The following is a 22,380-nucleotide window of genomic DNA, read 5'->3' as shown; positions in this document are numbered from 1 at the left end:
CCCCATAATGGGTTGTCATTCACCTCAGGAGCTTCGACTGCAGCGCTGTTGGGGGTTCAGGAGGATTGCAGCTGATTGGCACATTCATAATTCGCTGGCAGCTTATAACTGATGGCCGGGCATCAAGAGGGTCAACAACTAATGGGCAGTGGGCACCTTTTACCCTTACAGCCACCAGCCCAAAGTTAAACTCCCCTTTGATCTGTTTCTGACAAAGTTGGTTTGAAATATCAGTATCGACCAGGACACTGGAATCTCAGTTCTTTTTGAATCGCGCTATGGGATCTTATATATTCAGAGAAGTGGCTTCCATTCCATCAGTTAGATTGGACTTAAACACAAGTGACGGGAACGACAAATTGATCTGTGGCTGCACATTATCCTGTGCTGAAGTATTTTTAACCAGGATTGAGGGGTGCATTTCGAAAACCTCTGAATACCCAGCATTACTGATGCTACAGAACTTTTGTGGTTGGGTGGGCCATGGAGGAACAGTGATACAAGGTTGAAGATTTCAAACTTGAGGTGTTTGGGAAAAGGGGCAGAAAATGCAGTTCATGAAGGTCATGGATGAGGGGTTATGTAGGAGTTCAAATTCTATCGGCTGACTGCAGAGGGGTCACCCTGAGAAAGGGAAATGGTCCACACACTATCGACCAACAGTTAAAGTTCAATTGGACTTTGTAACCGCGATTAGAAATTTTTCAGAGCGGCTGCAGAGAATGTTTACTGGATTGATACACTCGAGTGAGGTGCTTTAAATAATGTTTTTGATTAAGTTAACTCAGGAGAATACACATTTCTGTAAATTTACAAAAAAAAAGAGGAAGTTGAGGAGAATATATTTTGATGCAACATGATCCAAAATGCTCTGCACTGTAGAAGCAGATCCAATCCTGTCATAGCTTTCAAAAGGAACTGTCTAAGAAGACACTGTGGAAAGAGCAGGAGCCTGAGATGAATTGAATATAGCAGCCGCAGATATGTTGGGCCGTATGGCCTCCTGTGCTGTATCAGTTTATAATCAGGGAAACAGGAAGTGCAGGAAAATAAGAGACTAAATAATCATTATTACTGAAATGTTGCCGTTTTTGTTGTTCACTCATGTTTTGGTCTGTTAAATGATGCAGGTAGCTGGGATGCAATATTTACACAACATCCTTGGACCGACCATCAGCCGGGTGTTTGAAGAGAGGAAGTATGTGGAGCTGGATCCAAATAAAGTGGAATTCAGGGAAGCAGGGTAACAGCCAACCATTTCATTTCCTGTTAACATACCGAGAGGCACTGTAAATACATGACCACGATTTAGATTCTCTGAGGGGGACAGTGATACTTTGTCAGAGTGATAGATGTGGATGCTGAGGTCTCCATTCAGTGAGAACTGGCAACACTGTTTCAGAAACTTGCATTGCCCTTTATAAGGCTGCAGTACTTAGAATTTTATTCCTAGTACTACCTCAGGGAGCTTATCTTTCCAAATTAACCGCAATTTTAAAAAACGTAAGGTAACAATAGCACAATGTTCTGTGAAAGACAAGGACGTTTTCTATCCCATTGAGGTCTCTGGATTGTTGACACCTCCAATCACTGTCACCACTGAGTCTTTCATCTATTTAATCACCAGACTTTAAATCCTGATCTAAATTAGCTTTATATCCAGTAACTAAATTTTACATGGCCTGTTTTTTGAAGGATGCAAATCAACATTTTCTGCACTAATTGTTAGAGATAACCGTTTCCAAGTTTAATTAATTTTTTTGTGGTAACAATCCTGCCACATAACTCCTCTTCCAGTTGTTATCTTCCCCTACAAAGCTCCTAGGCTTTCTTGAGATACCTGAATACTTGAACCAATTGCTACAAGGCTCATTGGTGACATTTCCTCCAATACTTTATCACACTGGAGATTTCCAGATTCTGTTTGGTGCCTGTGCAGTGAATTGAAAGCAGTACAATAGGCATCCATCACTCAGTATCAAGATTCAGTCCCCCATCTAATGAGTGCGTCATTGTATCTGACATTTTAACAATTTACCACTTGTTAGTTTGCTTATATCCTGCACTGTTTTGAAAATCTGAAACCTGAGTCCCTTCTCACTCTTAATTTTCACCCTGTACCTTGATCAGAGTTGATTCTATCACATTTATTCATCTATTTACCAAAGAAGCACTTTGGGAAAGGAGTCACAGTTAAAGATTCTCTATTAACACAAAAGAAGGAATTGAGCCAACGAACTGAGGAGTGGTAAATAGATAAATTTAGATAAATGTGAGGTGCTGCATTTTAGAAAGGAAAATGAGAGCAGGACTTATACGCTTAATGGTAAGGTGCTGAAGAGTGTTGCTTAACAAAAGAGACCTTGGAATGCAGATTCGTAGTTCCTTGAAAGTAGAGTCGCAGGTAGATAGGATAGTCAAGAAGGTGTTTGGTATGCTTTCCTTTATTGGTCAAAGCGTTGCGTATAGGAGTTGGGAGGTCATGTTGTGGCTGTACTGGACATTGGTTAGGCCACTTTTGGAATACAGTGTGCAATTCTGATCTCCCTCCTATTGGAAGGGTGTTGTGAAACTTAAAAAGGTTCAGAAAAAATTTACAAGGATGTTGCCAGTGTTGGAGGGTTTGAGCTATAGGGAGAGACTGAATAGTGTGGGACTGTTTTCCCTGGTGCATTGGAGGCTGAGGGGTGACCTTATAGAGGTTTATAAAATCATGAGGGGAATGGATAGGATAAATAAACAAGGTCTTTTCCCCGGGTTGGGGAAGTCCAGAACGAGAGGGCATAGGTTTATGGTGAGAGGAAAGATTTAAAAGGGACCTCTGGGGCAAATTTTTCACATAGAGAATGATGTATGTATGGAATGAGCTGCCAGAGGAAATGGTGGAGGCTGGTACAATTACAGCATCTAAGATGTTTCTGGATGGATAAATGAAAAGGAAGGGTTTAGTGGGATATGGGCCAAGCGCTGGCAAATGGGACTAGAATAGGTTAGGATATCTGGTCGGCATGGACGAGTTGGACTGAAGGGTCTGTTTCTGTGCTGTACATCTCTATGACTCTATGACAATGACAGGGGTTAAAGTTAATGTGACGCCACTGTTTAAAAAGGAAGGTAAAAGAAAAAAAACAAATTATAGACCAGTGAATCTGAGGTTGTGTAGTGGGGAAGATGTTAGAGTTCACTCTCAAGGATTTTATAGCAAAGCATGTAGAAAACCGTGGTAGATGCAGTTAGCATGTATTTACAGAAGATTTACATGCTTGAAAGAATGACTGGAATTCTTCAAAGATGTAATTAGTAGAGTTAATCAAAGGGAGCCAGTGGATGTGGTTTACTTGGACTGTCAGAAGGTTTTCAACAAGGTCCCACATAATAGATTAATGTGTAAAATTAAAGCGTATGGGATTGGGGATTGTGTATTGAGATGGATAGAAAACTGGTTAACAGACGGGAAATAAAAAGAGTTGGAATAAATGAATGACAGGCAATGAGTAGTGGGATACCACAGGGTCGAGGACCCTAGCTATTCACAATGTGTATTAATGATTTGGAAGAAGGATGCTTTAGCTGTAGAGGGAGGGGAGTGACAGTATAGCAAATTGTTTCCCAGGATGGCAGGATTGATCAATGAGGGGCGATTGAGGTGGATAGGATTATATTCACTGGAGTTTAGAAGAATGAGGGAGGATCTCCTCAAAACCTATCAAATTCTAACAGGAATAGACAGTTTAGGTGCAGAAAGGATGTTCTCAGTAGTGGGGAAATCTAGACCAGGGGGTCATAGTTTTAAGGATAAGGGGTATTTCTTTTAGGGGACATTTCTTCACCCAGAGAGTGGTGAGACTGTGGAATGCACTGCCACAGAAACTGGTTGAGGTCAAGACATCATGTGTTTTCAAGAGAGAGGTAGATATCACTTCTGTGGCTAAAGGGATCAAGGGATGTGGGGTGACAGTGGGATTAGGGTATTGAGTGTGATGACTAGCCATGATCCCATGAATGGTAGAGCTGGCTTAATGAGCTGAATGGCATTTTCCTGCTCCTATCTCCTATATTTTTATGTAAGCATTAATGTGTTTGAAGCCGTATAGCCCAAAAGAAAACAGCCCTGCAGCCACTGCGTTGAGAGGCTTCTGTCCCAGGCACACAATGAGAATTGTCTCCCAGAGGCCCTCACACCTTCAGGTTTTGAGCACATATTAGATTGAGATAAAAAGGTCACACATACCCCAGTAAAAACCAGTAAAACATGCAAATGAATGCACTGGTCCCAATTTGTAGTATACAAGGCAAGCCAGACCAGTATGTGTCATTCGCCAGTTCCACTGGTCTTTCCTCTGGGCAGGAGTCAGAATCTTAAACAGAGAATGAACAATTCAAGTATTCACCTGCTTAGAATATCAGGAATGGAAGAAGGTAGTTAGGAGGTGATTAAATCACACAAGATAACTACTAATGTGGGGTGCGTAACAGTGTTTCTTATTTTGCGTTGTTATGCAAAGCCAGTTTTATCGATTGGTTTCAGTGAGACTGATCAAGCCTTGTGCTCTGTACGGTCTCTTGATCTGACACAAACCATTGCAAATGGTTTGCTTTGGAGCACATCTGACTAACTTTTTCCACAGCCTCTCTTCAAAAAGACTGGAGCCACGTCATTGTGTGACAGACCGAGATATCCAGTTTGAATCACAAAGGGTTACTACTGCCGCACCTCAATGTTATGCAATCATTTCACTGAATAATAATCAGTGCAACCCTTTACTGCAGTGACTATCATGCCTCTTACCTTGGACAATATCTAAAGAAGTTAAAGCCACGGACTGGGACAATCCATTTCTGTAAAATGCAAATCTTTTTGTCCCTATACCTATACTAGTCATTGTGATTATGAAGAAGGAAGTGAAATGGAAACCAATTTATGCCAACTTGTCAGTCATTAAATCTGTGGATGATCAACTCTTTTCTTGAAGTATCTGTAATAACTGACAGACAGACAGTCATTCTGTCACTTTGGGATAAGTTCAAACCCAGGTCAGGAAGATGAAAGCACAGCAGGCTAGCCCACTGTGCCACACATTCTCACTTTATACTCTGACTGATGAATGAATTCTCTGCACCCTGTCTGTTGAGTCAGCGTGTCCCTGTCTGGTGTGCGCATTAATGAATCACCTCCCTTTGGCAGAGCAATGGCTTCTGTGTGCACCATTGATGTATTATGTAGCAGGCTGACTAAATTTTCCATTCTCTGAGAGATTGCTCCAGAACAATAAGTGTTGAAACTAAATCAGTGTAAGTTTCAAATGTATGAATGTATTAACACCTTCACAGTCCAAATCAGACGCCGTATATAGAAACCAAACCTGTAACTGACATAGACGTAATATGCGACAATTACTTTTAATTCTGTGTGGAATATTTTCCACTTGTCTGCAACAATTTCTGTGGTGTTGCCCACTTATATATTTTACCGGTATACTTTATAATTCAGTTACTGTCAATTCTGTCTTCCTTGTGCTCATTATTTCATTATCTCTCCATGTTCTCTCTATATTATGTACTTCCTCTCATTTTGTCCCTTTTGCTTTCTCCATCTATCTTGTCCTTTCTTGTATTCTCATTCTCAGCATTGCTTTTGGTTTTCTTCTATTTCCACCATTTGTTTCTCCTTCTCTCATTGACTGTTTCTTTCACTGCCCTCAATATCTCTAATTACATCCTCAGTCTTTTCACTGGCGACGAGTTCTGAAGCCAAGTCTTGGTCTTATTCTCAAAATTTTGCCTTCAGTTTCCCATAATTTGCTGACCCAATTTCTCAGGATTTACAATGGATTCTTCAAGTTAGAGTTTTTGAAAGGATTTGTAGCTTGGATTATGGGTGAGGTCGTAGATTTGTTTGTCGAGCTCGTATGTTTTTCTGCAGACGTTACACCATCTTGCTAGGTGACATTGTCAGTGCGCCTCCGGTGAAGTGTTGGTGATCTGTTCTGCCTGACATTTGTGTGTCTCTTTTTTGGTATTTTCAGTTACATATCTGAATGGTTTGTGTATGAGGTGCAGTTCAATATGTTTATTGATGGAATTCCGGTTGGAGTGCCAGGCTTCAAGTTCACCAAAGAAGAGGAGAAAATGGCAGACTCCCCTTCCTGGATGTACTAGTGGGACGCACACCTAGGGGTGAGCTCCAGACCAGTGTGCGCTGGAAGAACACCCATACAGACCAGATACTGAACTATAACAGCAACCATCCAACCACCCCAAACAAAGCTGCATTAGGACACTATATAAATGGGCAACATTAATAACAGCAACCCAGAACTCCAGAGAGCAGAACAGGAACACTTATTTAAGAGGTTTAAATGGAACGGGTATCCCAAGACCACTATTCTCTGGTACTTATGCAACAAATCTAAATAAGAAATCACTACACGACTAGACATGGTTGTGACCATACCATAAAGGATATATCAGCAATGACTACTTGACTACTTAAACCCCTAGGAATCATTGTGGCCCACAAACCAGTAAGCACAGCTCACCAGCTCCTCACAAAAATTAAATACACAACACCCACATCCAACAGGACAAACATAATCTACAAAATACCCTGAAAAACACTACCTAGGACCAATGGGAAGAAAACTGACTATACAAGTGCATGAATATCAGCTCGCAATTGCCAGACATGGCCAGTACTCTCTCATTTCCACCCACACAGACAACAAAGAACACAAATTCAGCTGGAATGTAACCATTCTAGCGCAAGTAAAACAGAGGCACACGAGAGAATTCCTTGAAGCCTGACACTCCAACCGGGGTCAATAAACATATTGAACTGGACCCCATACCTAAACCACTCAGGTACGGAAGTGGAAGTACCAGAAAACAGAGACACATAGATACCAGGCGGGACAAACCACCAACGCTTCACTGGAGGCGCACTGATGATGTCATCTAGCAAGAAGACAAAACGTCTCCAGAAAAACACATCAGCTCAGCGAACAAATGTACGACCTCATATTCTTCAAGTATCTGCCTCAATAGATTAAACAAAAACATAGGGTGGCACAGTGGCTCAGTGGTTAGCACTGCTGCCTCACAGCACCAAGGATCCAGGTTCAATTCCAGCCTCAGGCGACTGTCTGTGCGTGTTTCTCTGGCAGACCAAAGATGTGCAGGTTAGGTGGATTGGCCATGAGAAATGCAGGGTTACAGGGATAGGGTAGGGGGTGTGGGTTTAGGGTGGGGTGTTCTTTGGAGGGTTGGTATGGGCTGAATGGCCTGCTTCCACATTGTTGGGTCCCAGAGAGGAGGCAGTCTTGGAGGAGAAGCAGATTCAGACATTGAGCAACGTGATAGACAAGTAAAGAAAGAAATTGTGAGACAATAAAGTGGAAATATAATTAATGTAGGAAGAAGAGCAAAACAGATGTCCAAAGAAAAATGAGGACTCTAGAGGGAGGAATTGATAATGGGCAAATGAGAAGAAGACAACTTAAAGGGAGAGAGAGATACTTTGCGTCCATTAGTTTTTCATTGTAGTAGGTGATGCTCACTATGGGATGGCTTCTGAGTAACCAGAGCCATTGTCTGGATGGAACAGCCTCAACCACCTCCCTTCTCACCAATGATCTTAAATCTGCCAATAGCCCCTTGGTTCGGATCGCCAGAATTGATTATACTGCACTTGTGATGCAGATGCTATGCTTGTTGTCTCAATTTCAGAATCAGAGATGGTCCTGTCCCTGTTGATAGAGGATAGAAAGTACACCTCAGAGATCTGCAAAAACTGAGCATTCATCAAGCTGCATCCTGTCAGCTGCGCAGAATGACAGCAGGAGCAGCGATAAGCTGATAGAAAAATACCGCAGCACCTGTGTTGAAACCATTTTTTGTTGCATAATGTTGCAATTTGTATAATGTAAGCCAGCAATCTGTTTAAAATCAGCAAACAGAGTTCCAAGGGGTTACTACATTTGTTATAAATTTGCTGCAATAAAATATTAGTTACAATCAATAATGCCAACAAACGAGGACAGAACCTGTTGCAAGATTTACAGTAAATCAATCAGAATAGTTTCAGGATTGAATGAAGGCGGTCAGGGGAGAAAGGTGTTACCTCTGGGGAGGTTCCCAGTCACATGGGTACTAGGAGCAGGGAGAAGATGCCCAATATTGAGAAGGTAGCAGGCTCTGAGCTTTTAAGACTCAGACAAAGTCCGGCTAGCAAGGTGTTGCAATATTTGTTTTCTGAGTAACCTTCGAACTCAGAACTACAAAGGCAATACAAGCTGGGTGAAGTTACCTGTGTGTGAAAAACTGAAATTATGCCTGTGAGCAGCTCCTAGAGTGCAGTGCCAGAATCCCAAGTCCCGATTGGAGAGTGAACTACAGAATGGGAGCCAACTTTGAGGATGTTTGTGATGGAGAGACTTGTGAGGGAGTTCTGAAGCTAGGTCTTTAAAAGAGAGAAAAATTGGAATCCTTTGTAAAGCTTAATGAGATTTGATGACCCACTGTGCCACTGATGTCTGGCGTTTGGTGAGAAATCTGTGGGATCTATCTTAACCACATTTGTTATTTGATATACTCTGTGGGGTGTTCGGCCACAATTTCTCTATTAGCTATATTTACCTTGTGATAAATCTGGATGTTGGATATAAATTGTGTTTCCATTGTAGCTTGCATTACTTGAGTATATTGAAGTTGACTGTCATCTGTTCAAAAGTCTGGAAACCTGTTGTTTATTCTCTTGTATCTAGGATCTCAAGTTTTGTCAATTTATTTTCAAAACAATGTTACTAGTTCTGAGCCAGATCATGATATAAATTTGGCATCTGGACTGGGACTGTAACACACCACAGAGAGCAGTGAATTACTCAATGTGTATTCTGTTTGACAATCTCCCCTTGTGGAATGCTACAGTACACTGTGCAGCAATGTATACAGTGTACAAAAAGACAGCTACACAATTTATATTCTGTGCCTTAAACCATCTTCCTTTCAGTTGTTCAGGTCTCCATCGGTGCCACACTGAGGCAGATATCATTCAGCAGAGTGCACAGTGTCTACAGTCCTACCTGACAGAGTTAATTGAAGCCATTGTGAATTCAGTGGAGCAGTGTCCTTCCTTGATCAGAGCAACCTTCAAACAGCTCTTTAGTAGTGTGGAGGAGAGATTCCCTCAGGATCTCTACAGGGTGAGTATAGCAGCCGTTTTATTGAGTTCACCAGCTTTCTCAAGGCTCTTGTGGGCCAATCAAATCTCCCTGTGCAATGATGTAACGAATCCTGGAATCTGAACTAAAGTTCCTAAAGTACACAGTTTCCCGTCTGCTTCAGAAAGGGAGAGGTAGCTCAATGGTCCAGATTTGCCCTTTCATCTAAAGTTGTCAGTGCTGTGCAGTTGAACTCTTTGCTGTTTTCGTTGAATGTACAATTAATTTCAGTCTGTTCTCAGACCCATTTCTGTGCCTTTATTAGAGGTTAAAGGCTATTTTTATTCTTGTGCTAGAGACACACTGGAGACAATGATTGTTTCATGGTGACCAGAGCCAATATAGTGAATTCCCCTCTAATGTCACAGCCTTCAGTATCAACAAAGTCTGTTTAATGGGGAGTTTCTTACTTACTCTACAGAGAACATAGCCCAGACCATCACGCAAGCCAGCCTTCCAACCACTGAAACTATCTAGAGTTTTCACTGCCTCAGGAAAGCAGCCAACATCATCGAAGTCAACCCACCCCACTCTGGTCATAATCTTTACCAATCTCTTCAGGCAGGAGATACAAAAGCTTAAACACATGGACCAGCAGGTTCAAGAACAGCTTCTTCTCTGCTGTTAGCAGACTTTGGTCGGAACTCTCAAATTTTAAATCTAATGTTGATCTCGCTCTCTGTACACCGTGTCTGCAGCCGTAACACTGTATGTTAATGCATTTTGTATGGTATGAACTGCCTATAGTTCTTCTAATGCAATGATTGGTTTCTTGTGCGACCCCATGTTGTCGAAAAATCACACTTTAGACACAATGTTTAAAATATTGTCGATGTGATCATGTTACAGCCAACACACATTTTAAAGGTTTGCACTTTAGAAACAGCGTCCCCAATTCATCAATCGCATTACAGTGAATTCATGTTTACAAAATGCACATTATGATAGAACAACCTATACTGCACATAAAACTAAGCTTTTTACTGCACCTATGTACATGTGACAATAATAAATCAAAATCAAATCAAAGTAAATAGAAAAATGTGAAGATTGTAAATTAGTGCCAAATACGTACTGGAACTCTAACAAAATTGGATGTGTAGTGGACAGCACCGAAGGTTATCTCAAAGTACAATGGGATCTTGATCAGATGGGCTGAGGAGTGGCAGATGGAGTTTAATTTAGATAAATGTGAGGTGCTGCATTTTAGTAAGGCAAATCAGTGCAGGACATATGCACTTAATGGTAAGGTTTTGGGGAGTGTTGCTGAACAAAGAGACCTTGGAGTGCAGGTTCATAGTTCCTTGAAAGTGGAGTCCCAGGTAAATAGGATTGTGAAGGCATTTGGTATGCTTTCCTTTATTGGACAGAGCCCTGAGTATTGCAGATGGGAGGTCATGTTGCTGCTGTACACGACATTGGTTAGGCCACTTTTGGAATATTGTGTGCAATTCTGGTCTCCCTCCTATTGGAAGGATGTTGTGAAATTTGAAAAGGTTCAGAAAAGATTTACAAAGATGTTGCCAGGATTGGGGGATTTGAGCTATAGGGAGAGGCTGAATAGGCTGGGGCTGTTTTCCCTGAAGCATTGGAGGCTGAGGGGGTGACTTTATAGAGGTTTATAAAATCATGAGGGGCATGGATAGGGTAAATAGACCAAGTCTTTTCCCTGGGGTTGGGGGAGTCCAGAATTAGAGGGCGTAGGTTTAAGATGAGAGGGGAGAGATTTAGAAGGGACCTAAGGAGCAACTTTTTCACACAGAGGGTGGTACGTATATGAGTTGCTGGAGGAAGTGATGGAGGCTGGTACAATTACAACATTTAAAAGGCATCTGGGTGAATATATGAATAGGAAGGGTTTAGAGGGATACAGGCCAAGTGCTGCCAAATGGGGCTAGATTAATTGACATGGCTGACATGGATGAGGGTCTGATTCTGTGCTGTACGTCTGTATGACTCTGTGTGGGATTCAGATGCCAGTCCTCTCCTCTGAATTTCCAAACTCCACAACTGCGACCTTCCGAAAGCATTAAACCTGGGCCGATGCAGAGAGGATGGGAACATCAGGGAGATAATGCTTCAACAGGGCAGGGGTTTGTTTTGTGGTGGGAATTTGTAAAGAGTTGGGATGGCTCATTTATTTAGTCTTTCATCCACATGAGCAGCAGCAATGAAAACAGCACAAGGGGAAACCCTACATCATATATCTTCAAAACAAACTGGCCAGCAAATTGCCTTGGTTTTGAATTTGAATAAATATTCTTTGTTTGAGCAATGTGATTAGCTGATTTTGCATTTTTCTCTCTTTTGATTAGTTCCGTCCAGAAACTGGACCTTGCCCCTGTTCTTCCACCCACCACCCCTCAGAGAGTAGGAGGAGGCTGGGTCAGAGATACATCTCTGAAATGTTTTACATTTCATTCTTTACTTTTCATTAAAATAATTACACTGTGTGCCACTTAAATATTGGTCAGATATTAGTGTTCAAATGACCACTAGGTCCATACTTTGAGTGAAAAGGCAGATGGTTATCAGCCAGGTTGAGTTCCAGAACAGGGTTAGAAGTGCATTTTTGGATGGGATTATCGTGGATTATGAACAGGTTAGAACTAAATTTAATTTCACATGGAAAAGTAATTCGGACTATTTAGAAAAAAGACTCAACTAGGAGGGGAGCTTGACAAGAGTTGTTAGTCTTGAGTCTTCCCCAAGCCTGGCTTTGCTGGATGAGGCTGGGGGACACATGGTTCCAGGTGGCCACAGCAGAGGCTTCCAGAACTTGGACTTTGGGGTTACACCCGATGGCTATGAGTAGATGGGATTGTAGTTGATAACATATGCATATGGAAATATGTGAGTGTGAGATCAGTGGGGAGGAGAAAGTGAGGTCTGCAGATGCTGGAGATCAGAGCTGAAAATGTGTTGCTGGTAAAGCACAGCAGGTCAGGCAGCATCCAAGGAACAAGAGAATCGACATTTCGTGCATAAGCCCTGATCAGTGGGGAGCCAGGTAGCCAGTTAGCTAAATGACTAGGGTGTGGTGCAGAATAAGGCCAATCCCTGTCGTGGTTGTGATAGTTTGTGGATGCCCTGCCTCACCACCTATACACTTGTGGATCAGTTACTCTCAAGTTATACTTAAACTAATCGTGCATCTCTCTCTCTCTCTCTCTCTCTCTCTCTGTCTATCTAATGGAGACAGATGCCTCTGGTTCTTCATACATTTTTGATTTAATTTATTATTGTCACATGTACCTAGATACAGTTAAAGGTATTGTTTTGCATGCAGTTCAGGCACATCATAACGTACATAGTGCATTAGGGTAATAGAACAGAGCGGGAAATACAATGTTATGGCTGCAGAGAAAGTGCACAAAGAGTGAGGTAAACATTAGATATAAAATTTGAGAGATCCGTTCAGATAACAGCGGGGAAGAAGCTGTTCTTGCATCTGTTGGTCTGTGTGTTTAATCTTTTGTATCTTCTGGCCTACAGAAGAGGTTGGAAGAGATTATAACGGAGGTGGGAGGGGTCTTTGATGATATTGGCTGCCTTTCCAAGGCAATGAGAAGTGTAGATGGAGTCAGTGGATGGAAGATTGGCTTACGTGATGGACTAGGCTGTGTTCACAACTCTCTTTAGTTTCTTATGGTCCTGGGCAGAGCAGTTGCCATACCAAGACATATTCATCTGGATAAAATGCTTTCTATAGTGCACCTATAAAGATTGGTAGGAGTCTTTATGGGCATGCCAAATTTCCTTAGCCTGCTGAGGAAGTAGAGATGTTTTTCTGGCCATTTCTGAGACCAATGGCTCTTCCACTTTAGGAGCCATTCTGAGCCACAAATATTTAAGGAATCCCTCACCAAATCAATACCAATCACTTTTTTTAAATTGTTGGAGTGGTTATAGCTCGAGCACATCTTTTCCCATCAATTCCTTTCCCCAGTGTAACTAAAATGCCTGATTCTGATGAAACCAAAGCCACTCACAAACCTTTCTCATTTTTCACTATGTCTGGTTCCTGGACTGCTGTATGTTTTACAATATATTCTGATCTAATTTCAGAATTTCAACATCATCTGGGTTTTCAACCAGTCATGATCTGGATTGCACAGCCTGTAAAGGGGCTGAGAGGGGTGAGGGACTTCACTAACAGCTGTCAAATTGGAAAACAGAGATTACAGGCCAATGGGGAAAATGGAGGAGAGGGAACTCCTTGGAAGGTTTGCTCAAAGGGCAGGTGGAGACCTGGAGATGTTGCCCTCTGATTAATCATGCTGTTATTTTCTGTACAGAACATCAAGTATATCGCAGTTACCAGCTTTCTGTGTTTGCGGTTCTTCTCACCGGCCATTATGTCTCCCAAACTTTTCTACCTACGCCCAAAGCATGCAGATGCACGGACCAGCAGAACATTACTGCTCCTCGCCAAGGTGAGATCTCCTATGATTGGGTGGTTTGACAGTGTCTAGTGTGAAATTTTAATGCAACATCTTAATCCAAGATGTCTTCTAAGAGTGTAATCAGACAAAAAGAAAAATTTACAAAAACCAAAGAGACGGACTTTAGGATAGGAAAGGAGTGTATGGAGAAAATTTCTGACCTTAGCACCATGAAGACATGACCACCAGTTGGTAGATCAGTTAATATCGAGGATGTAGAAGATGTTGGAGTTGGGTGTGTGGTGTTGTCTCTCAGATTTGTACAGAAACAGACAGGATGCCGAAGGGTTTTGAAAGCAAGAAGAAACATTTTTAACTTGAGGTTTTCAGGGACCAGGAGCCAATGTAGTTCAGAGAACACAGAATAATAAGTGAACAGGACTTGCTGTGAAGTAGGATAGGTCAATAAAAAAGCTTGGGAACCAGTGAATATGTGTTTAAAATAATTGCCAAAGGAACCAGTGGGAATATAAGGAGGCATCACTTTTACAGAAAGCAAGAGATAGTGAAGCCAGCTTCAATAGTAACTTGCAAAAAGAAATTGAGTAAATACTTGAAAAGGACAAGTATGCATATTTATATGAAAAGAGAGTGAGTGGAACTAATCAGACAGGTCCTTTAAAGGGGACTGGCTCAGACACAATGGGCTATTGTCTCCTCAACAGTCTGTTTCTATGATTCTACGTGAAGTCCATAATCAGAAAATGTGTCACATTCTAAAGATAACACAAGAGTAAAGCAGACAATAGAAACACAAACATCCTGTAATAACATCAAATCATACATAATTAGAAACCATTTATAGACTCAGAATCGATTGGCTTAGTGAGTATATGTGGAATAAAGATGATTCTGTAATAAATGCTTATGTTTAAATTAAAAATGATGTGCAACATGATCATGCAGACATTAAACAGACAAAGGGTAATGAAATGTTAAAAAGGTTAAATGGGCTTAATTGAATCAGTCAAAGAAAGATCACAAATAGTGCCCCTGTTCCAAGAGAAAGAGAACACAAAAGAAGACAAGAATGTATATTAATATCAGATCATCAGGAAACATATACCCAAGAGCTGCAACAAAATGTTATAGCTTTGTTGACAGGAATGATTTATCCCTGTACCAGCGTCACTAAAAACAAAGAATTGGGATTTTGCCTCGTTATTGCTGTATTCAAATTGGTTTCCTACAACACAAGGATAGCTACATTTCAAAAAGTACTTCATTGCTGGTGAAGTGCAATGAGAAATCCTGGGACCATGAAAACTTCTCTACCAGGAACACCTTCATTCATTTTAATAATGAATGGCATACAGAACAGATACTCAGGCTTTCTGTCTTGTAGGCAATCCAAAGCATTGGCAACATGGATACCAACCTAGCTCGGGAGAAGGAAATTTGGATGGCACCACTGCAGCCCCTTATTCTCCAAGGAGTCACACTGTTTAAAGATTTCATTGTCAAGCTAATTGACTTTGAGGAGGAAGAAGGTAAATATTTTCAGAGCTCTGTAGAGATACCGTTCACTAAAACAATCATTCTTCAGTCCTCAAGTATTGGTGCTGAATATACTTGGTTCTGGTATCTATAGATCAATCAAGTTAAGGTGTGTTGTTTGGATATGGGCCACACTTTCATTTTCCTGCCTATTCACCAAGCAATGGTATCTAATTAATTTTCTATTCAAAAGAAAGAACTATAGCTCAATCACAAGTTCAATTATCAAATAGTGAAATAATGTGATTACTCCAAATCTTCAGTGAATATTTTTTATTTCTGAATCTAGTCAGTGATCGTCATTGACTATTCAGGCATGTTGTGCATCATGTTGGTATGAATACATTCTGAGTAAAGGCTTCTGCGTAGTAATCAATAAGATGGCAACCTACCGTGATGACAACAGTCATCCTACTGCCCCTCAACCTCATTGTTGAGCCACACATTGATAGAGCGAACAACCAACACTAATGATTGCATTTTAAGACGCTAATTTGCTGAGAGAGCAAAGCTGGGCAATCCACAAATCAAATTCCTGATATATTTGTCCTGATATATTTGGGGGTGGCACAGTCGCTCAGTGGTTAGCACTTCTGCCTCACAGCGCCAGGGACCCAGGTTCAATTCCAGCCTCGGCGACTGTCTATTTGGACTTTGCATATTCTCCACGTGTCTGTGTGGGTTTCCTCTGGGTGCTCCAGTTCTAGAGCTGTGTAGGTTAGGTGGATTGGTCATGCTAAATTGCACAAAGTGTGTATGCTAGGTGGATTAACCATGGGAAGTGCAGGGATAGGATATCGGGTGGGTCTGGGTGGGAGTCAAGCAAGTCATCCAGGCCTTTCCTGGACTCAGCACTCAGCTTTACCTAATGCTCTCCCAACTTAGGGTTCTGCTATGCATCTACTGTAAATGTGATCTAAAACTCAGTGCATGTATTTGAAGTCACGCCATGTCCCAGTCAGTCATCACCTCTATACTTGTTAACCTACATTGGCTGCAGCTTTAGAAATGCCTGAATTTTAAAATAAACATTGTTGTTTTCAGATCCCTCTATGGTCTCACCCCTTCCCTATCACTGTAACCTCCCGCAACCCTCTGAGATCTCTGAACTCCTCCAGTTGCGGCCTGTTGAACATCCCTGATTTCCACCAACTCACCATCATAGTCATGTTGCTTGGGGTATCTGGATTTCATTCGCTAAACATCTCTGCCACTCCCTTTGTCTCCTTTTCCATGGTACTCCTTGAAACCTATTTTGTCAATCTGCAAGGTTTGTGAAGGTTTGTAGCTCAGGTTGAGGTTTAGGGCGTAGGTTTGCTCGCTGAGCTGTAGGTTTGATATCCAGACGTTTCATTACCTGGCTAGGTAATATCATCAGTGGCGACCTCCAAGTGAAGCAAAGCTGTTGTCTCCTGCTTTCTATTTATATCTTTCTCCTGGATGGGGTTCGTGGTGATGTCATTTCCTGTTTGTTTTCTGAGGGGTTATTAGATGGCATCTAGATCTATATGTTTGTTTATGGCATTGTGGTTGGAGTGCCAGGCCTCTAGGAATTCTCTGGCATGTCTTTGCTTAGCCTGTCCCAGGATAGATATGTTGTCCCAGTCAAAATAGTGTTTTTTTTCATCCGTGTGTAGGGCTACGAGGGAGAGAGGGTCGTGTCTTTTTGTGGCTAGCTGGTGTTCATGTATCCTGGTGGCTAACTTTCTTCCTGTTTGTCCTACATAGTGGTTGTGGCAGTCCTTGCATGGAATCTTTGCACACAAAACGCATCATGCTATTTTATTTTATTCTTCATTACACCAACGTAATTATCACAATATACCACGTGAACTTTACAAGAAACGAATTTTATCTGGATAAACCTGAAATAAAAACTTAAAAGACCCAGTACAACCCATGGACAAAACCAACGTCATCTACAAAGTTCCATGCAAGGACTGCCACAAACACTACGTAGGACAAACAGGAAGAAAGTTAGCCACCAGGATACACGAACACCAACTAGCCACAAAAAGACACGACCCTCTCTCCCTCATAGCCATACACACCACCATTTCGACTGGGACAACACATCTATCCTGGGACAGGCTAAGCAAAGACATGCCAGAGAATTCCTAGAGGCCTGGCACTCCAACCACAATGCCATAAACAAACACATAGATCTAGATGCCATCTAGCAACCCCTCAGAAAACAAACAGGAAATGACATCACCACAAACCCCAGGAACCCCATCCAGGAGAAAGATATAAATAGAAAGCAGGAGACAACAGCTTTGCTTCACTTGGAGGTCGCCACTGATGATGTTACCGAGCCAGGTAATGAAACGTCTGGATATCAAACCTAAAGCTCAGCGAGCAAACCTACGCCCTTTGTCAATCTTTTTTGTCATCAGTCCCAATGTGTGACTTTGTCAAATTTTGTCTGTTTGTGCTGTTATGAAGGATCTTAGGAACTTTTACCACATTTAAATGCCATAGAAATGCCAACTGTTGTTGTGATTTGAATGCTGCAGCAAGCTGGAAAGTTGGTGAACTCTTAGTGAGGGGTTCACTGACAGTTCTTCAATCTGTTAACTTCTGAAAGTTTTAGCTCCTGGTGAGATAATGCCACAGATGTGGGGTTCCTTCTTCAGGGAGTATCTTTTATTTCTGAGTCTGGTCAGTGATCATCACTGACTATTCAGGCATGGTATGTTTACATTCTGAGTAAAGGCTTCTGGGTGATGATCAATAAGATGGTGAGGTTTAGCCCCCCCCCCTATTCTAAAGATAGCTGAGGCCATTTGCAATCTCAGTACTGACTAGGTCAGAGTGCAGCAGTCAAACCTGCCTTATCAGACACGAGGGCTCCTTTAACCATTCGCCTGCCGTGTTCGTCTCAGATTTTACGCCAGTTCAACGATAGCTGAGGCCATTTGCAGTCTCAGTACTGACTAGGTCAGAGTGCAGCAGTCAAACCTGCCTTATCAGACACGAGGGCTCCTTTAACCATTCGCCTGCTGTGTTCGTCTCAGATTTTACGCCAGTTCAACAGAACATTGTGAAAGTCCACGTTTCTGTAGCTTTGTAAAGAAGTTCTAAAATACTACTGCTCCCTCTGCTACAGCAACCACAGCCATCATACCAATAGATACTGCAAATCTACATACCCCACCCCATTGACTATTGGCTGCTTGTAACCTTGATTCCTCTACATTCCTGATGTAAGGAGCAATGTGCCAGGAGCTGGTGAGGCTACAATAGCAATAGAACATGGTAGCTCATATCTAAGGAGGATTTCTGACCTAAGCTGTTGGCAAAAAATGCCAGTCCAGTTGAAGCGAGCCTTGCAAGCTGTGCTGCTGGTGTATGCAAGAGGTAGAAACTCCCATTGGCAGTGGAAACTTCTAAGGACAGGGAGGGGGAAAGGAGGGGTTTGGAGGGGCCGGGGGGAAAATCAAGCTTTGCCTCCTGGCTTTGGCTGCACAGCTCCAGTCTGCTGCCAGCATGGTGCCATTATATTGGGTTTGGATGTTGGTGTTCGAGGTTATGGTACAGTTGCTGGGGACGGGACGCTAGACTGTCTGGTATGTGTACTCCCCTTCTCCTCTTCCCCTCCGTCTCCCAGTACAGGGTTAAACAATAGCACTGGCAGAAGCTGGTGAGAAGCCATCCACCTGTCCTGTTAGTTCAAAGGGTCCAGAGTGATGAAGACAAAAGGGTGGAACAAGGGGAAATGAAGTGAGAACACAAGCTGTTGGACAGAGAGTAATGGAAAGTCACCTTTTAGTGCCTCCTTCGTTTCAGAGTTGGAATCCCAGAAACGAGTGACACTGCAGACAACATCCACCATTAAGGAAGGATATTTATTGATGCACCGAGCCAAGGAGCGGGGGATCCTAACATCATCACATTTCAAAAAACATTACTTTTGCTTAAACTATGAGGCACTGTGTCATTCTAAAATGTCCAATGCAAAGGTACGTGATTATTATTCTCCACTAATTATAATACAACTGACTAGTGGAAGTGGGATTACCTTAGATAATGTGAATGGGGTGTAAAAGTGTTTGTGTTGTTTCAGTCTTTGTACTGGCCATGGTAGTTCATGCTTCCCCCTCTAACTTGTGATGTGGTTACTCTCGTTAAATAGCCAGTAGTTTCTAATGGAGGGAGATGACTATGGTTCTTTGTGGACTATGGCTCCATACCTCAATAACCTAGAAGCCAGAATACGACGTTAGAACTCACTCTATAACACAACTCTATCTGTTGTTAAAATTTATCTGTTGTTAAAATTTTTCAATAATAAAGACATCACAGAGTTCATCTCCACCAGACTTACTCAGTGACACTCTCTTTATATCACTGTAGAGTTTCCTAATATTTTGCCATCTTTCTCACATAATCCTCAACATGTACATCACAAGATAATCCAAAGTAATGTCCAAAACCTCCATCCTAATTTACCCTAGATAGGAACATCATTAGTGCTAAATTTTCATAGCAGTCACTGTGTGAAAATTGTGGAAATGGCAGCACTGAAGATGTACCTCTACAGCACATGGACTGGAGTAATTCGAGTAGATAGCTCACTGACATTTTCATAAGGACAGTTAGGATGGACAATAACTTTTGGTCTAGTCAGGGAGACAGGAAATGGGTATCAGAGAATCAAAGTTAAGTTACTGATATTTTTGAATAAAGTTGTCATTTCAAGTATTGGAGCTCTGCAGGTTTGCAGTTTTGAATTGTGATGGTATCTCTTTGGATGAGCAGAATTTTCCCCCAACTAAATATTGAGAAGAACAAAACCATTTTCCTTGCAAGTTAGTTCAAAAAGTCAGCAGATCCACTCCCTATTGGACGATAGCAGGTTCCATGACCTACTTCCTATTGGACAATTACTTCCCTTAAGCCCAAAGCAAGCTGATCCTGCACAGATTCGCTGTTGAATGGCCTCACCTAATTTGATAGAATAAACCTCAGCTTCAGCTCAATCATGGGTTTATTGTTTGATCTATTTCACAGACCAGTGCCTGCATTCCACTGTCCAAGATCAGAGCAATTGAGAAAGTTGACGAGAAGTGTTTTGGTAGCGCATACGTTATGCAGATCATTTCGACTGACGGCAGGGGACAATTTGAAATCATGTATTTGCAGTGTAAGGTATGTGGACCTTGACCTATCCCTTACCAAATATCTCTTCCTCTGCTGTGAAGTGGTGCCTGTCCCTGTAAGGAAATGGGAACTGCCTGTCCCTCACCTTCTGCCTAAGAAAGTTCCATCTGCTTTTGTAAAATCTGGTCTCGAATGATATATAATGTTTCATCAGGCAGCTGATTCAGATATTTGGAAGATTTGATGTCATGCTGTCATTATGATGATAACTAATGAATCTAAAGATAAGGTGACAACACGTCGGAGTTTCTGAGGTACAGTCTGTGCTTTCATCAAACATCCCTGTGGTCCAACCTTTTCCTCAAAGCAGTTCAAATGACATTAATTCCATGTTTATGTCTTTGTCAAATATATTCTGGGTCTGAGAGAGACAAAGTGGTATGGCATGGCTTTCTCCTTCCAGTCTGCACCAATCCCATTGCATTGCACCTGTATCCCCTCCCCTTCTCCACTCCCTTGACCTTTCCAAGGGAGATGTTATGACTTTTCCAGCGCTGATTGCTCCATTGCTGATGACACCTTTTAAATTATCTAAGGAATAGGGTTAAAAGTGAAGACTGCACATGCTAGAGATCAGAGTCGAGAGGGTGGTGCTGGAAAAGCACAGCAGGTCAGGCAGCATCCGAGGACCAGAAGAATCGATGTTTCGGGCATAAGCCCTTCATTCCTGATGAAGGGCCACTGCCTGAAATGTTGATTCTCCTGCTTCTCGGATGCTGCCTGACCTGCTGTGCTTTTCCAGCACCATACTTTTGATGAAGGAATAACTAATTCTGGCTGGATGTCATCACGTGACCTTCAAGTGCTCCTCCCCCAGATACCCGCCATAGGTTGTCCTACATGCCAATCATTGTGGGGCCCTGTGTTGCCACAGCTTTCCAATGTATCCTAGCTTTGACTTTGCCAAATCTGCTCACCTTCCCTCAAGACCAAACCAGTCTGAAACGTGGTAAAACATCACCAAATGTTTCAGAGGAGGGCGAAGGGAATTTGGGAGAAGAACAAAAAGGGGAGGTCTGTGATAAGGTGGAGGGTAGGACATGAAATGACAAAAGGGTACATGGTACAGGGCAACAAAGATCAATAAATGAGTCAAGAGGATGTGTGAATTGCAGGATCCTAAATCACTGCTGCCAAAATGAAAAGGAAATGAGAGGAACAAGAGTATAAAAGACTTGCAGAGAAAAATGAAACAAAGCGAAGGCAGAGGCTCTGATCTGATGACCTCAGTGTTATGTGCAGAAAGCTGTGAAGTTCCCAGTTGAAAGATGATGTGCTGACCTCCGACCAGTCAGTCTTTATCTCTGCACTTACTGTTATTGACATGTAAACAAGCAAATGAAAACCAGAAGTTACAGCAAAACAAACCTCATGTCAAGAAGCTGACGTCTACAAGGCCAGCTCAAACATGTGAAATTATGTAAGATACTGGCTTTCTGACCTGAGGCATAATAAAAATAGCATGCCTTTGTTTCTGTTAATCTGAGAAAAATGACAGGATCATTTTAACTTTGGCAGCATGGCATAACTTAGAGTCATAGAGATGTACAGCGTGGAAACAGACTCTTTGGGCCAACTTGTCCATGCCAGCCAGATATCCGAAGTTAATCTAGTCCCATTTGCCAGCACTTGGCCCATTTTCCTCTAAACACTTCCTATTCATGTACCCATCTAGATGCCTTTTAAATGCTGTAATTGTACCAGCCTCCACCACTTCCTCTGGCAGCTCATTCCATACACACATCACCCTCTATATGAAAACATTGCCCCTTAGGTGCCTTTTAAATCTCACCCTAAACCTTTGCCCTTTAGTTCTGGACTCCCCGACCCCAGGGTAAAGATCTTATCTATTTATCCTATCCATGCCCCTCATAGTTTTGTAAACCTCTATAAGGTCACCCCCTCAGTCTCCAATACTTCAGGGAAAACAGCCCCAGCCTGTTCAGCCTCCCCCTATAGCTCAAATCCTCCAACCCTGGCAACATCCTTGTAAATCTTTTCTGAACCCTTTCAAGTTTCACAACATCTTTCCGATAGGAAGGAGACCAGAATTGCAC

The 22,380-nt window shown here is 42.1% G+C and overlaps 1 protein-coding gene across 1 annotated transcript in view; it reads left to right on the top strand.

Annotated features, from left to right (window-relative positions):
* The window catches only part of rasa4 (RAS p21 protein activator 4), a 253,310-nt gene that overhangs the window by 223,511 nt on the left and 7,419 nt on the right, over positions 1 to 22,380 (top strand). Inside the window, exons 13-18 of the mRNA XM_043718928.1 lie at positions 1,131 to 1,243; positions 9,008 to 9,200; positions 13,517 to 13,654; positions 15,009 to 15,153; positions 18,950 to 19,122; positions 20,174 to 20,311. Of these exons, the coding sequence (XP_043574863.1) occupies positions 1,131 to 1,243; positions 9,008 to 9,200; positions 13,517 to 13,654; positions 15,009 to 15,153; positions 18,950 to 19,122; positions 20,174 to 20,311 (900 nt within the window). The remainder of the gene's footprint in view (positions 1 to 1,130; positions 1,244 to 9,007; positions 9,201 to 13,516; positions 13,655 to 15,008; positions 15,154 to 18,949; positions 19,123 to 20,173; positions 20,312 to 22,380) is intronic.

This window comes from Chiloscyllium plagiosum, chromosome 28 (genome assembly GCF_004010195.1).
Source record: "Chiloscyllium plagiosum isolate BGI_BamShark_2017 chromosome 28, ASM401019v2, whole genome shotgun sequence".
In the NCBI taxonomy this organism is placed as follows: domain Eukaryota; kingdom Metazoa; phylum Chordata; class Chondrichthyes; order Orectolobiformes; family Hemiscylliidae; genus Chiloscyllium; species Chiloscyllium plagiosum.
Note: the sequence above shows the minus strand (reverse complement) of the source record. Positions and strands in the feature narration are given on the sequence as shown.